Source organism: Ursus americanus, chromosome 30, assembly GCF_024610735.1.
Source record: "Ursus americanus isolate L20-20 chromosome 30, mUrsAme1.1.p, whole genome shotgun sequence".
NCBI classification, from domain to species: Eukaryota; Metazoa; Chordata; class Mammalia; order Carnivora; family Ursidae; genus Ursus; species Ursus americanus.
In genome coordinates, this window is record NC_142156.1 from 21014897 (window position 1) to 21029621 (window position 14725).

General features: G+C 50.0%; 1 protein-coding gene across 1 annotated transcript in view; it reads left to right on the top strand.

Moving 5' to 3' along the window:
• Positions 1-14725, top strand: part of TMEM132B (transmembrane protein 132B) — a 359857-nt gene that overhangs the window by 265348 nt on the left and 79784 nt on the right. Inside the window, exon 4 of the mRNA XM_045779135.2 lies at positions 5153-5339. Within this exon, the coding sequence (XP_045635091.2) occupies positions 5153-5339 (187 nt within the window). The remainder of the gene's footprint in view (positions 1-5152; positions 5340-14725) is intronic.

A 14725-nucleotide genomic window follows, 5' to 3' on the forward strand; every position in this document is an offset into this window, starting at 1 on the left:
TTCTTCCATCATCCGGTCTCGAGGTTCACTGAGCACATGTTCCTCTGAGATCTCGTTCCAACTGTTGTTGGATATTCGTTGACATTGAGTGAGCACCAATTATGTCCCAGGCAGGGTTCTAAGTGCTGGAGATGCAATAATGAGCAAAGCAGGCAAAGATCCCACATTCATAGGAGTGTGTGGTGTGCGTGTGCGAGAGAGAGAGAGAGAGAGAGAGAGGGAATCAACATAACCAATGAGTTAGTCAGCCAATCACTTAGTAGGTGAAAAGGTAAAAGCTGTAGAAAGCATGGAGCTGGCTAACGGGGTCGGAACTGTAGGCACGGGTGATGGAACTTGAGATGGTGTGGTCAGAAGAGGCTTTACTGAGCAGGTGGTATTTGAACAAAGACTGAATATATGTTCTCTTGCATTTAGCACCTTGTGTTCATGCTGAATGGTTTGGGATAAACTTTTCCCATGATTTTTTTTTTAAAGTTTAAAATAGATTTACTCATTTATTCAACAAACATTTGCTGAAGAGTTCTTTGGCTTCTATTCATCCTTTGGGTCTCAGCTCAAATGTCAGTTCCTTACAGGGGCAGGCTCTGAACACCTTCCATTGTCTCCTGTTGTAATCTATATTCTGGTTTAAAATAAAAATAGACTATTTTAAAATTGTATTTAAAAATTGAAAAAATTTATTTAGCTTTTTGAAAAGAAATTTAATTCTATTTTATTTTTAAGATAGCATCTTTTATGACCAGGACTTACCTTATTTATTTACCTGATTAGTAAGACAGGGATCTTATCTGTTTTGTCTACCAATGAATTCTCAGTGCCTAACACATAATATGTGCTTGATAAATGTCACTGCGTAAATGAATGTGGCAGGGACCACAGTGACTGTAGTGTTACAATAGGCGTTGACCTTTGAAGAATTAGGTTCATACCGCCCAGCAGTCATGCTCCTCGGTATATTGCCCAAAGGAGCTGAAAGCTTATGCCCACCAAGGTGTCCTTCAGCAGGTGAGTGGTTAAATAAACCATGGTTCATCCAGACAACGGAATGTTACTCGGCACTAAAAGGAAATGAGCTGTCAAGTCAAGCCACGAAATATGTGGAAGAACCTCAAACACATATTACTAAGTGAAAGAGGTCAGTCTGAAGAGGCTGCATACCACACCCCAGGATTCCAATGATGGGATGTTCTGGAAAAGGCAAAACTATGGAGACAGTAAAAGATCAGTGGTTTCCAGAGATTGGGCAGAGGAAGGATGGATATGCAGAGCACAGAGGATTTTTTGGATGGCAAGAATATTCTGTGTGACATCATATTGGTGAATCCATGTCATCATGCGTTTGTCCGAACGCATAGAATGTACACCACCAAGAGTGAACTGTAATGTCAATCATAGATTTTGGGTGGTGACGAAGTGTCGTTGTAGGTTCATTGATTGTGACAAATGTACCATCTGGTGGGGAGGTTGATAGTGGGGGAAGCTTGTGGGGAGGGCAGGGGTTTTATGGGAAATCTCTGTGCCCTCCCCTCAATTTTGCTGTGAACTTAAAACTGCTGTGAAAAAACAAAGTCTTAAAAACAAAGAAGAGAATTACATTGTGGTAGTGGAGACAGGCATACATTCTCAGAGCAAAAAGTATAAACATACTTGCCAACCAGGCACAAGAATATGGCTCAAAATTCAGCTGACTGATAGCTCCTTGTCTCCCAGATTGCAAATGACACCCCCCTGGATTTTTACAGGGTATCCTACTGGACCTTTTAAGAGTGTTCAGTGAATTAAACAAATATGCACTGAATTCCTACAATTTTCTGGGTCCTGTGTCAGCTGCTATGGATACATCCTTGTCCCCATGGAGTGAATAGTCTAGAGAGGAAGTCAGGGTTCAGCCTTCTTGTATTCACTGTGAGGAACCAGCAAATCCTATTCTGAGACATTTGTTTAATGTGATCGTGGGTCAGTATGTACCTTGCTTTTTGGTCATTTAAAAACATAATGCCAGAGAATGGCTCTTAAGATAGAGACCCTGACAGAAGTCAACCTCTCTCGCTCCATTTCTAGAAAAGCTCATGTGGGGAAGGCTTCAGCATCTCAGCCTGGTAGCTCAGAACCATCCAGAAGTTTGTGGGGGTTGCAGGGTAATAGTCGATGTAAATGGCACAACTTGCTGGAGAAGAGTTCAAGGTTTTGAACCCTCTCTCTCTCTCCCCACTTCTCTTATTTCTCCCTCCCTTCCTCCTCCCCTCTCCCTGTCTTCTCCCCTCCCTTCCCCAAACAGCCTTATTGTCATCATGGGTTATATGCTGAGAAATGACTGGTTGTGGCTCTTGGGGACAAGCTGCTGGGTTGGGTCCCCCATACTCCTCCCCTGCCCCCATCTCTCCTTTTCCTTCTTGCTGGCGTGTCTGAACTGCGGCCACACTGTGCATTTAAAAGCTGCCTCAGCCCCACCCCAGGGGTCCCAGGGTCCCAGGGAAGAGGCTTAGCTTTACCAAAAGCAGAGGCTTCCATGGGAAACAGGGCTTTGGGAATCCAGTCCTTCTGGGAGGATGCTGTCTGCTCAGCCTCGAGGGGAGAAGCAGCCAAGCAGTGTTTCCTACCTGACCCCTCTGAGCACACACGTGCACGCGCGTGCACACATGCACACACACACACACGCACACACACTTCTCCACCCCAGGGGAAAATATCTAATGAATATCTCACGGCCGGAATACTGATCTAGATTCCTCAAAGGCAGTTGGTAATTATTAAATTGAGAGGATCATAAAGCACTTTTCTAAATTTGAAAGGCTTATCAAGGATAGATCAGGAACAGGTAAAGTTAATAATTATAAACCCATTTCCATAGAAATGGACTTATTAGCAAGCATGCCAGCTGCTGGAAAGTTAAGATCTCCTTCCTCCGGTTTGAGGGAAATGACTTAAAATAAAAACTTGTGCATAAAAGTGACTCTGAGTTGATTGTTGTTCCGTTTATAGCTGGACTTGGGCAGATTCCTGTAGCTGGTCCAACTCATGGGCTGGACAGTCAGAGAGGAGCAGGAAGGGTCCAGGAAGGAAGAGGGGGGCTGGCCCTCCCACACAGACCCTTCCCCTTTTGCCCAAAGACTGGCTGCTTCTGTACCACCAAGACCAGAGTGCAGATTTAGCAGGATTAAATTGCCGAGAACAGAGAAAGTTATGCTCCTTTTCTTCTCTTGCTGGGGGTCTCACTTTCTTGGCATTTGCCTTGCTGAGGTCTACCGAATGCTAAGATCCCAGGAGGTATTAAGAAGCAGCTCCCAAGTCATGGTTCCAAGCACAGTGCAGCCCAAAGAGGAATCGAAGATCTGGTCTGATAGGACCGAGTGTCTCTTGTAGGAGGAGACTCAACAGACGGAGAAGTGAGGACTTCCTGTGACCAGAGAGGAGACTTCAGGCTGGGAGAGGAATGAGGGTGGCTGGAGTGAGGGCCTCAGCCCCTAAGACCCTGAAATCCCTTCGGCAACTCAGAATCAGCCCTTAGCCTCCCCTTGCTCTGCCTTCTCACTAAAGATGCCCAGGTAAACCGGGGTCCCCTGTGGGGGTTCCCCTGTGTGCCCTGTCTGTCTTCTCAGGAAGCAAGGGATCTTCATGCATGATGCACACACTGTCTGTCCTCCCCGTGCAGAACACTGTGACAAATAGATACTGGAGGACTCAGAGCTCCCATGTCCCACACCCAGCTTAAGCTCAGTTGGGACACCCGGCTGTGTCATTATAGTAAATTTATATTTCGATTTGAATAGCCGTTTCTGGCTAGTGGCCACAGTGTTGGACAGACAGAGAGCTTCTTAAAACCTTGGCTGCATGGGAAAGGGTTGGACACGACCAGTTCTGTTTGGAGTCTGGTGTGATTCTGATTTGGGTGGAATTCCATATTGGGCAGGTCAGTTCTGTCAATACCATTACTCTGTCTGAAACTTGCTTCTGGTACCACTTGGATACCTCCAACCATCCAGTTGTGGTTTTTGCCCTCTTCTCAAGTCCGCAAGTGGGAGGGTGAGCTGTCCGTGGTAGGAGATTTCTGGGGGGCAAGCAGCAAGCCCAGGTTCATTTTCAAGCCCTTTCTGCAGACCCTGCCCACACCCCGAAAGACAGGCCAGAGGCTTCCAAGCCCATTTTGGTCCAGGCAGGCCCGTTTGCAGTAAAGGAATAGGTTGGTTGGTGTGACTCGGGCCTTGGGGAACCATGAATTGGTCGCTCTGCTGTCACGTTCCTTGGCTGGGGATAAAGCTAGCATCAGGGTGATGGAAAAGGCTACAGAACAGGAGTCATTCACAAATCCTACGCTGGATGGCTTCTGTTTTAACTCTCTGTTCAGCGACTTCTGCTATTGGTGCCATAGTCAGCCTACAATTTACAACATCCCTGTCAATGACAAGATGCTCCCTGTGTACAAAAATATTGAGAATGACGCTGGTGTTTTTCACATTTATGTGTCCCATCCACCTTCTTGCCCTCCTCCAAACACATGTGCGGTGCAGCCACTCATGAATGAAGTGAGGGCCTCAGCCCTCAGCAGGTGGATTCTTCCATCTCATCCCATTTCAGGGTCATGAAATGAGGAATCACTGTAGCTTCCTATGTGTCTCTCATAGTTATGTAGTAAACCAGGGAACTATGGAGCCCTTCCCATGCTTGGTCTCATGGTGCTCCCACCAGCCCGTGAGGTCACCGTGGTTCTCCTCAAAGCCTAAAGCTCAGAGTTTGAACTCTGTCCATAGACACACAGCTAAGTAAATGTGGAGGTAGCCAGAGTGCAGGCTGTGCCTCAGGAATGGCGTGATGGTAGCGGCAGACAAGAGGCTCGGGGCCGCTTGCTGTGTGCCGTGCTGGATGGTGGTGTGTGCACACATGGGGTGGGGAGAGCTGTCTGACCTGCTCGTTCAAGGGAGAACAGTCCGCTTCCCACTGAGCCCTGCAGAGGGACTGCCCACCCATTTGGAGTTGCGGGTCACTGGCGGACAGCCCGTGAATTAGGCTCTGTCCCCACTGCCATGGGATCTGTTGAAGTTGGCAATCACTCTTTGGATTGGCAAGGAGGAACGTGGCAATTTGTCACCTTCTCAGTGTTCTACTGAGTCGCAGGTTTTAAATCACACTTGGACATGTGTTTGTTTTCCAGGGTAAATGGCTCCTTCTATGAGATCTTGCAAGTGGACTTTGGGATCGACAACAGCAGTGGCCTGGCCGGGGCACAGCCCATCACCTGGCAGGTGGAGTACCCCGTGGAGGACTCCGTGAGCGAGCTGGCCGTGTCCGAGATCTTCGTCAGCCAGACGTCCTTTGTGGGCATCGTCCCTCTTGCAATGGTGAGAAATTTGAACTTCAGAAGAGGGTCACCAAGAGGTTTTCTTGGAGTGCTTTTAATGTTCAAAGAAACATGAAGTGTTTTATAATTTGTTATCTTTTATGCACTTGATGAGAAGGTTTAAGCAAGGGAAATACACTCAGGTTACATTTTATTTACCTGCTCTCCATAATGTCTTTTCGGGAACTATTTGGGGTCTTCCATAAATCTCTTCTCCTTTGTGATATTGGTGAACGTTTCCTGGGGGCTCCTGTTCTTTGTGGTCTCCATCTCGGCGCACATCAGGACCAAGTGCTGCGCTGAGTGGAATGCACCAGGGGTCTGTGTGGGGGCAGCACTCTGCACGCTGAGTGAGCAGCCCTGGCCGCTCGGCCTCACGGGGCAGTTCCCAGGTAGCATGGGGACGGGCAAGCTGAAAATGCGATGGACTGAAGCAGCCTTGTTGGGAACTGACCGGCGGAGCCTGCACAAGGTCCCAGAGTCCATAAAACCACTTCCGTTTCTGTTCCTGGCCTGGAGGTAGCCAGATTTTTCCTCTGAGCTTGGTTGAAGCCCCATTCACGACCAGGCTCAGGGGCCATGTCTGAGAACAGGGTCATGCATGAGGTTCCAGAATGTAGAAAGGACAGTGCTGGTGAGCCATGGGGATTATCAGTCCCTGGGAGCGCCACAGTCCTAATACCCTTTTCACATTGGAAATGTTCAGCGGAACAGGAAATATTCTGCATTGCTTCAGCCTTCCTGTCTGGGACCAAAGTGTGGGGGGTCAGCACCCAGATATTCTCGGGCAGTCTGTGGGTGCTTCTATCATCCATACTCAAGTTGGGTACCAGAGTTAAGATCCCTGCAGGTGAAGCCTTTCACCTGACAATGAAGTCTGCAGCTCCCGTGTCTGTGTTCTTACTCTTGTCTGTGCCCGAAACACACTTTCCCTGTGTGTCCCCATGCCTGGCTCCTTCTCTTCACCTTGACTGTTAAGAGATGCACCCTCCCCGGCCACATTGGCCAGAACTAGCTCTCTGTTCCCCTCACCCATCACTCTCTGTGCACACCACCACCCTATCTCATCTTCTTCATAGATGTCATGGGTGTTGGAGGTGCAGGGCTTATCATCCGTTTCCTTCCTATAATGTGAGATCACGAGGGTAGGATTCTGGTCAGTTGTGTTCACATCTGTGATCCCAGCACCTAGAACAGTGCCCAAGATAGTTACTATATGCTGTGAATGAATGTCAGCGAATGAATGAACCCCTTGCTTTCATCCAAGCTACTGGGCTCACCTAGTTCGTGAAAGTTATCCTCATGGAGCTTACCCCCATCAGCAGCGATCTGCATTTTGGCTTTTGTAGCCACATGAGCAGGAAATGGCCCTCTTAAGGGGCGGAGATGGATGGATGTGGATTTTAAGGCAGAATGAGACTGTTCTGATTTTCCAGATCAACCTTGATCTGGCCGAGGTTGGGTTACATCTTTACTCTGAGCCCTTACGATGGTGCTCTATGCTTAATGTGCAGCACTCGGTTCACTGGGAGTTCTCCAAGGGAGAGCGTTGTGCCCTCCTCTGGTGGGCAGATGCCGGTTCTGGGAGGAGCTGGAGAGGAAGCTGGAACCAGGACAGGGCTATAGACCCGTGGTTGGCCAAGCACAACAGCCCACAGACCAAATCCAGCCTGCTGCCCATGTTTGTAGAAAAGCTTTACCAGACGCCGCGTGGCCATTGGTTATGCATTGTTTATGGCTGCTTTAACACCGTCATGGCGCACTCAGCACTTGCAGAGGTCTAGCCTTGGCCAAACTTTAGTTTTAGCATCTCGCCCTAGGTCCCCTTCTGAGGAGAACGCCTGGCAGTTATTCTGTTGTTATTGGGCTTCGGGGGATGTGCTGCTTGTCTTACCTCTTGGGATCACCTTTGCTGATGAGACCCTTGCTACAGACACACGAATGCTCTTTGGCTATGGTGACATCCTGTCTCACGATGCTGCCTGAAGACCTGACTCACAGCTCCAGGCTGAGTGTGCTGTCGCTCACAGGGTCAGGGCTCATAGTGGGGACAGGACAGAATCAGGGGACCGGGAGAGGAGGAGCTGCTGAAACCCACACAGGACAGAAGAGCCTGGCTGAGCAGGAAAAGCAGGCATTTGGAATGTGGTCCTAGATCACGGGTTGGCTTTGACAGTCTCTCTGCGGGGGTCAGCGCTTCCCTGGGGGGCCTCCCTGCTCCTGTGTCTTACTGACAGGCCCGGCGTGGAGTCCGGTGGATGTCGGGAGGTTTCTGTGCTGCCCTCCCTCAGCCACCCCCATTCCCTCCCTTCAGGTGCCGTCGGGCGCCTTGCTGCTCCGGGGAGGGTGGGTTTATGTGCGTCATGCTCGCGGCGTGTCTCTGACGATTAGACGCCGCCCGGCGCTCCCCATCTGGCTGATCTTTACTTAGGGATGGTTTCTTGCATTGGGCTTTAATTCCTCTTGGTAGGAAAGCTCCTGGATTTGATGGTTGAGTGGTCTTGTGTATCACCGTCTATCTCTTGGGTCATTGTGAAGAGTGGCTCTAAAATGACCCCAGGGGACCAGAGCTGTTTCATAACGTTTGCCTTGGGACCGCAGCTGGTAGTTCCTCTTCTTGTAATCAGCTGTTTTAGCTGCTCCCCAGACCCACAGCTGCCAAGGGGAGAATTCTGCCTACCATGCGTATCAGGGAGTACCTTCTATGTGCTTCTTCCTTTTCCCTCTTCCTGCCCTCCCCCTCCTCCTCTCCTGTCTCTCCCTTTCTCCCCTTCCTCCCCCTCTTCCTCCCCTTCGCCACTTCCTTTCTTCGTTCTCGGTGACGACTAACTCTGGACAGCTTCTGCGTGATGTAAGGGTGCCACGTGACTTGTCCACGGAACATCCACAAATGGGTTTGTTGTTGTATCAGGTCGTTCCAGAAGCAGAAACCACTTCAGCAGTTAGAGTGAGGTAAGCCCACGCACACAGCTACACAGGAATTAGAGCAGGCACAACAGCAGAGCCGGGGCCCCTGGACAGAACAAGAGTGCGCCTGGCCCGGGGCTGGAGGCAGGAGGATGTATATTCCCAGGAACCAGGGCTGGGTCACCTGAGCAGCCAGAACCCAGCAGGGAATGGATCTGAAGGCACATGGGCTCTGGTCAGTGCCGTCGTCGTGCTGGTTTTATTGCACAACACGACTCTGATGTCCCAAGTGTGTCCTGTTCGTTAGAAGCCTGTGCATTCGGAACAGCTACACTGAGTCCCAGGCCTTCCCAGAGTGCTCCACTTGGCTGGTGTCTGGTCTCCTGTCACCTTAAAGGTCAACTCGGAGAGGCCTCTCCTGGCCACTCAGGCCAAATTAGTTCTGTCCTCCGTATAGTCTTGCTTGCCTGCCTCTTGTAGACCACACCACTGTCTGCGGTTCATGCATGTCTGTCTCAGTCTGGCTCCAATCGTGAGAAAGAATTTGAACAGGGGAAGTTTAATATGAGGGGTCATTAATCATAGCAGAGACTGGAGTAATGAGGGATGGCTTAGTAGGAAGTGAACAGAACTCTGAAGAATGTCCCAGTGGCAGCCGTCAGGAACATCTGCTGCCCCAGGGCTGAGCTGGAGTGCCCAAGGAACAGGCCCCACCTGAGATCCAGCCCTTGTGGGAGAGCGTGTGGTCCCAGCTCACCGCACATGGAGAAGTTGCTGAGGTAGCATGCTGGTGGAACTTGCTGGAATTCTCAGGAACGCTCTTTACAGAGAGGTGTCTCTTCAGAGGCATTGGAGGCACCAAGCCACTCAAGGTGGACATGAGGGGAGCTCCTGGGGCTGGAGAAGTCACAGCACGTGCATGGCACCAGAATCCCAAGGCAAGCCCTTTCCCTTGGAAACATTTCTCCGGCCCCCCTGCTGACAAAGCTCAACACCTTGCCTTTTGGCAAAGGAGAAACAGTAAGGGCTCAGATTCATAGAGCAGGTAATGAAGGGTGAATTTGGAGCTGGGCAGCAGTGGATTGATAAGCAGAAACTGGGTCGCAAGCTCCTGGCTGGGAGGGACCATGTCTGCTCTGAGCACCGGGGGCTTTCTCAGCACCTTGCTTGGTGCTGAGTATATGGTATTTGCTCAACAAATGAATGGATGGTTATATTTACCATCAGAACCCAAGTCCACTGGCTAGAGCTCCCAGTAGCTGTGTTAATTTCCTTTTGCCTCAGTAACAAATCACTACAAACTTAATGGCTTAAAGCAACAAGAAGTCATCATCTTATAGCCTGGAGGCCAGAGTCTGAGATGGGTCTCACTGGACTAAAATCAACCTGTCAGCAGAACTGTGTCCTTCCAGAGGCTGGGAGGGAGAATCCGGATTGTTTGTTGCCTTTTCCAGCTCTTGAAGGCCACCCGCATCCCTTGGCCCCTGGCGCCATGTCATTCAGACCTCTGCTTCCATCATTGAGTCTCCTCTCTGGCCTTTCTGCCTCCCTTAGTCCCTTACAAAGACCCTTGCAATGACATGGAGGCCACTTGGATATTAGCCTGAAAAGTCTCCCCATCCCAAGAGTCATCACTTTCCCTCTTGCCTTGCAAAGTAACATATCCATAGATTCTGGAGATTATGATGTGGACATCCTAGAGGGCCCATTATTTCCCCCCACCTGCCTTGTGCAGGACCCCAATCTCCCCTATCTGGTCTTCCTCAGGCTGTTTACCCAGAACTCTCCATCCCTCTTCCCATGATCTGTTCTTTTGTTGCTTCCCCAGGCTATTGCCTGAGGAGCTTTTTGGACCTCAGTGTCATCCCCAGCCAACCCACCCCCTCTGGCAGCTCCAGGCTCCTGAGGACACTGCCTTCCTGGGAAGCAGTCTGCACTCCGCTCTTCCAGAGGACCCCGCAGCAGAGCCCACATCGGCACGGTGATCACAAGCCTCTTCGTTTACATAGATAGCCTTTCATCCTGGACGATAGGGTTCACTATGGGGCTGGGGCTAGGGGGGCTCCTGGGGTAGCCCCACATCCTCCTGCTCCAACCCCGGGGGCCAGGAAGAGGAGACCTTCTCATTCTCCATGTAGCCTGAGGGGCTCACCTAACTTCTCTTTGCTTTAGTTTCTCGTGTGTGAATTCCCAGGTAGGAGCACTGGTCCTATCTATTGCACAGAGGTGTCTATGGACTAAGTGAGATACAACAAACACGACGTGCTTACAACACCCAGGCAAATATAAAGGTCATGTTTGTAGTGGAATCCAGCTCAGATTCAAGCAGATTCAACTGTTGTGTAGAGTTAATGACCCTCTCTACCTTGTCAGTTTTGTTATCCTGTTGATTTACTAGGGTGATGTACATACTGGGAAAATTTCAGTCATTTTCACCTTTAGGGTAGTTGGTAGTGAGACATTTTGGTCAAGAGTACAGCCTATTGGATCAACCTGTTGAGAGCGAGATATGAACTTAAATGTTTACTAGCTTTGTTATTGTGGGCCCATTACTTTACTTATCTAAAATTCAGTTTCCTTGTCTGTAAACTGTAGAAATGAGGTTTCCTGCCTTATAGAGTTTTGTGAGGACTCAGTGGGGTACTGCAGGGAAGGTGTCAGTGTATTGGCCGGCACATTTCAGCACTCAGTCAGATTTAGTCATCATAATTTTTGTCACGGCTGTGCATACTCTCTGGCCCCATGCAGGCACATCTGTCAGACTTCGGGTGAAGGCCAACCAGAAGTTCAGTCTCAGGCTGGCTGGTGGGTTCTCCTCCTGGAGGAAAGAAAGGGTTTGATTTGATGAGTCAGAGATAGCCATGGTGCAGAGATGGGGAGATGAAGACCTGGTATTTGGGGACTCAGCTGTGACGGGGTGGAGAGGAGGGAAGACTGTTGGGTGGGCAGTCAGCTCCGGCTGCTGCCCTTGGAATATCTCACTCAGTCTCACTGCACCTTCTGAGGGGGCACTGTTACCCTGGGAGGCAACCCCAGGCTTATGATGTAGAACTTCACTACTACAGTTGTGCGACCCTGGGAGCATTGGATACTGTTGGCACCTTTTGGGTAGCGAAGCAATCTCGACTTCATGTAGGTAAATATGCAGCTTTGGGATAATGTTTGATAGGGCTATGGAGAGAGCCCAGGCATGGAAGCTAGGGCAGGGGCTGATGCAATGGTCCAGGCAGGAAGGCTTGCAAAAGAATAGGGACAGTGGTGATGTACTCATCCATTTGTCTTTCCATCCATCCATCTGTCCACTGCTCCATCCACCTATCCATCTGTTTGTCCATCCATCCATCTGTCCTTCCATCCATGCATTTTTTCATCCCACTATCCATCTTTCCATCCATCCTTCCATCCATTCATCTGTCTGTCCACTCATCCATCTATCCATCCACCCATCCATCCATCTGTGCTTCCATCCATCTGTTCATCCATCCATCCATTCATCCATCTGCCGTCTCTTTGTCCATCCATCTATCCATCTGTCCTTCCATCCATCCATTCATTCATCCAACTATCCATCTTTCCATCCATCCATCCATCCATCCATCCATCCATCCATCCATCCATCCATCTACCTATTCATCTGTTTGTCCATCCATCCATCTGTCCTTCCATCCATCCATTTATTCATCCAGCTATCCATCTTTCCATCCATCTTCCATTCATTCTTCTGTCTGTCCGGTCATCCATCTGTCCATCCATCCATCCATCCATTCATCTGTTTGTCCATCTGTTCATCTGTTTGTCCATCCATCCATTTGTTCATCCAAGTATCCATCTTTCTATCCATCCTTCCATCCATTCATCTGTCTGTCCACTCATCCATCTATCCATCCATATTCCATTTATCCATCTTCTTGTCCACCTGTTTGTTCATTTATCCTTCCTTCCTTCCTTCCAGCCATCCAGGCAATGACTATACAACCGACATTTATTTAGTATACACTATATGCTGGGTTCATTATTTTTTGGTACATGGAGAGGGGGAAAAGTGGAGTTGATGGAAATTTTGAAGTTGGAAACCATTTGTGTCTGATAATTCCATTTCTAGCAGAACAGCACAGATGGTCAAAACCTCCAAAAATCCCATCTTAAAAAGGGCAGTTGAAAAAGAGGAGTGTCATAACCCTGGGTAATAATGTTTTCTGCATCATCTTTAAAATCTAAAACTTGAGAATCGTCTTTTTGCTGTCCCCTCCATGCCTGGGAAATACTAACTCTGTACCTATTTCTTTTCTTTATGAAAGCACAAGTTTTCTGTCTTTTCCCTTCCACTGTGTCCCTTCACTCTCCCTCACTTCTCTTCAGTTTTCTGTCCAATTACTGAGCTTTGAGCTTAGAGATTTATTTCCAGGGGTGGTGTGGAGTGCAGGACTGGAGTCTACTATTCAACTACAGTTCTTAAAACTAAAAAGCCCAGCTCTGCACATGCAGATAAAAACACATTATCTTTCAACAAGGTTGGAATAAAAAAATGAACACATTTGTTGAGTTTCTAGGCAACTGGGTACACGGGCTCAGCATAGAAAAAAACAAGAGATAATCAGATTTGTCTTTAGCTGTATCAGCCTGAGACTTTGTAAGAGCTGGGCGTGTGTACTTCTTTCCTCCCCACAATACTCGTGTGCCTACTACGCGCTCTAGCAGATGCTGATGCACCAGCCCAGAGCTCTCACAGTGCTCGCACGCCAGCAGGGCGTGTGCCATTACTTCAGGTGCCGAAAACTCATGCTGGTAGCAGAATGGGGAAACTGGGAAGGGGGTGGGCAGTGTCAGAGCGATCAGGAAGACGTCTGCTCTGAGACCTAACTGAGGAGGACGAGCCAGCTGTAGACAGCTGGGGAGGAAGAGCATCCCAGCAGAGGCCCCAGTGCGCGGCTTCACGCACAACTAGGCTTGGTGTGTTTGAGGACCTCAGGGAAGGCCGATGGCTAGAGTGGACAGAGCAAGGGGAGGGGGTGGGGGGGGAAGGCCGTGCAGCTTCTGCAGGCCTTGGCGGTCACAGCTAAGACTGCATGGGCCTCCCAGTGCCCAGGCACTGTTCTTGGCGTCTGTATCCCTCTCCTGTAGCCACTATGACAAATGACCACAAGCGTCGTGACTTTCAAGAGCACAAACTTATCTTACAATTCCAGAAGTCAGAGGTCTGAGATGGATCTGTCAGGCAAAAACCAAGGTGTCAGCAGGACTGTGTTCGTGCTGGAGGCACTAGGGGAACCCTCGCCCATTTCTAGCTTCCAGAGGCCGCCACACTCCTTGTCTGTGGCCCCATGTCACTCTGACATCCATTTCCATTACCGTGTCCCTTTTCTTGGACGGTGACCCTCCTGCCTCTGTCTTTCACTTACAAGGACACTGTGGTGACACTGGGCCACTGGGATGACCCAGGACAACTTTCCCATCTCAGGATCCTTCAGTGCATCACATCTGAAGCCCCTTTGCCATAGAAGTTTCCAGAGTCCCAGGCTCTGGGGTCAGAGCAGAGTCATATTTGGGGTTATCTCTCTGTATCTCCACCCCGCCCCCCGAGACTGGGAGGTTCTGGAGCCTGGAGACCAGCAAGTTGTTCATCAGCTTCGTCACGTGGCACCATCGGATGTGGGGTGCCCCGGAGGCAGTTGACGAAGGGCACACTCGAAGTCTGAGCTTTGTGGTATCTCACAGGTGTTTTTCACAACATAAATCAGACCATGTTGCCTCTTCCTACTCATCCCACTTAACACCATCCAGTGGGTTCCTAACCTGGGGTCTGTAGGAGGTATCTGTTGTTAGAATTCAGGGGTCCATGAAACTGGATGGGAAGAGATAAACACACACCCCCACATACGTAGGCTGCACATTCACGTAAGTGTGTGCACATATACACACAAATACACATGTACGCACACCCAGGTGCTGGTCTCTACCCTCCGGGAACCCCCAGCCCGGTGGTGCGGGGGGTGCGCACAGACAAGCTCAGTACGGTGTGCTGAGTGCAGGGATGGACCCCCACTCGCGTTCTCCCCTGCGGCCCCACCGCCAGCTCCCCACTCCAAGCCTCCTCACTGTCAGCTCTGTCTCGGGTGGCTGATTCAGCTCCTGCCTCCACCCTCGATGCCCTGCAATCTCTACCCTCCATGTACACACAGAGTGCTCAGCTTAAACACACATCGGATCCTGCAGACTCCCCGCCCAAGCCCTGGGACGGCCACCAAGTCCTCCTGCGGTGCGGTTCTCCCTCCTCACCGCGTATCCAAAGCACAGCACGTCTGGCTCCTGCCCCCTCGGGCCTCGCTTTGCCCACCCCAAACCCTTTTCTACCCCAGGACCTTTGCCTGGGCTCCTCCTCTACCTGGAATCCTCTTCCCACAGCTCTTGACGTGTCTGTCGCTCGTTCATTCAAATCTCAGCTCAGGTACGGGGAAATTCTCTGCAGGGAGATGATGGTGG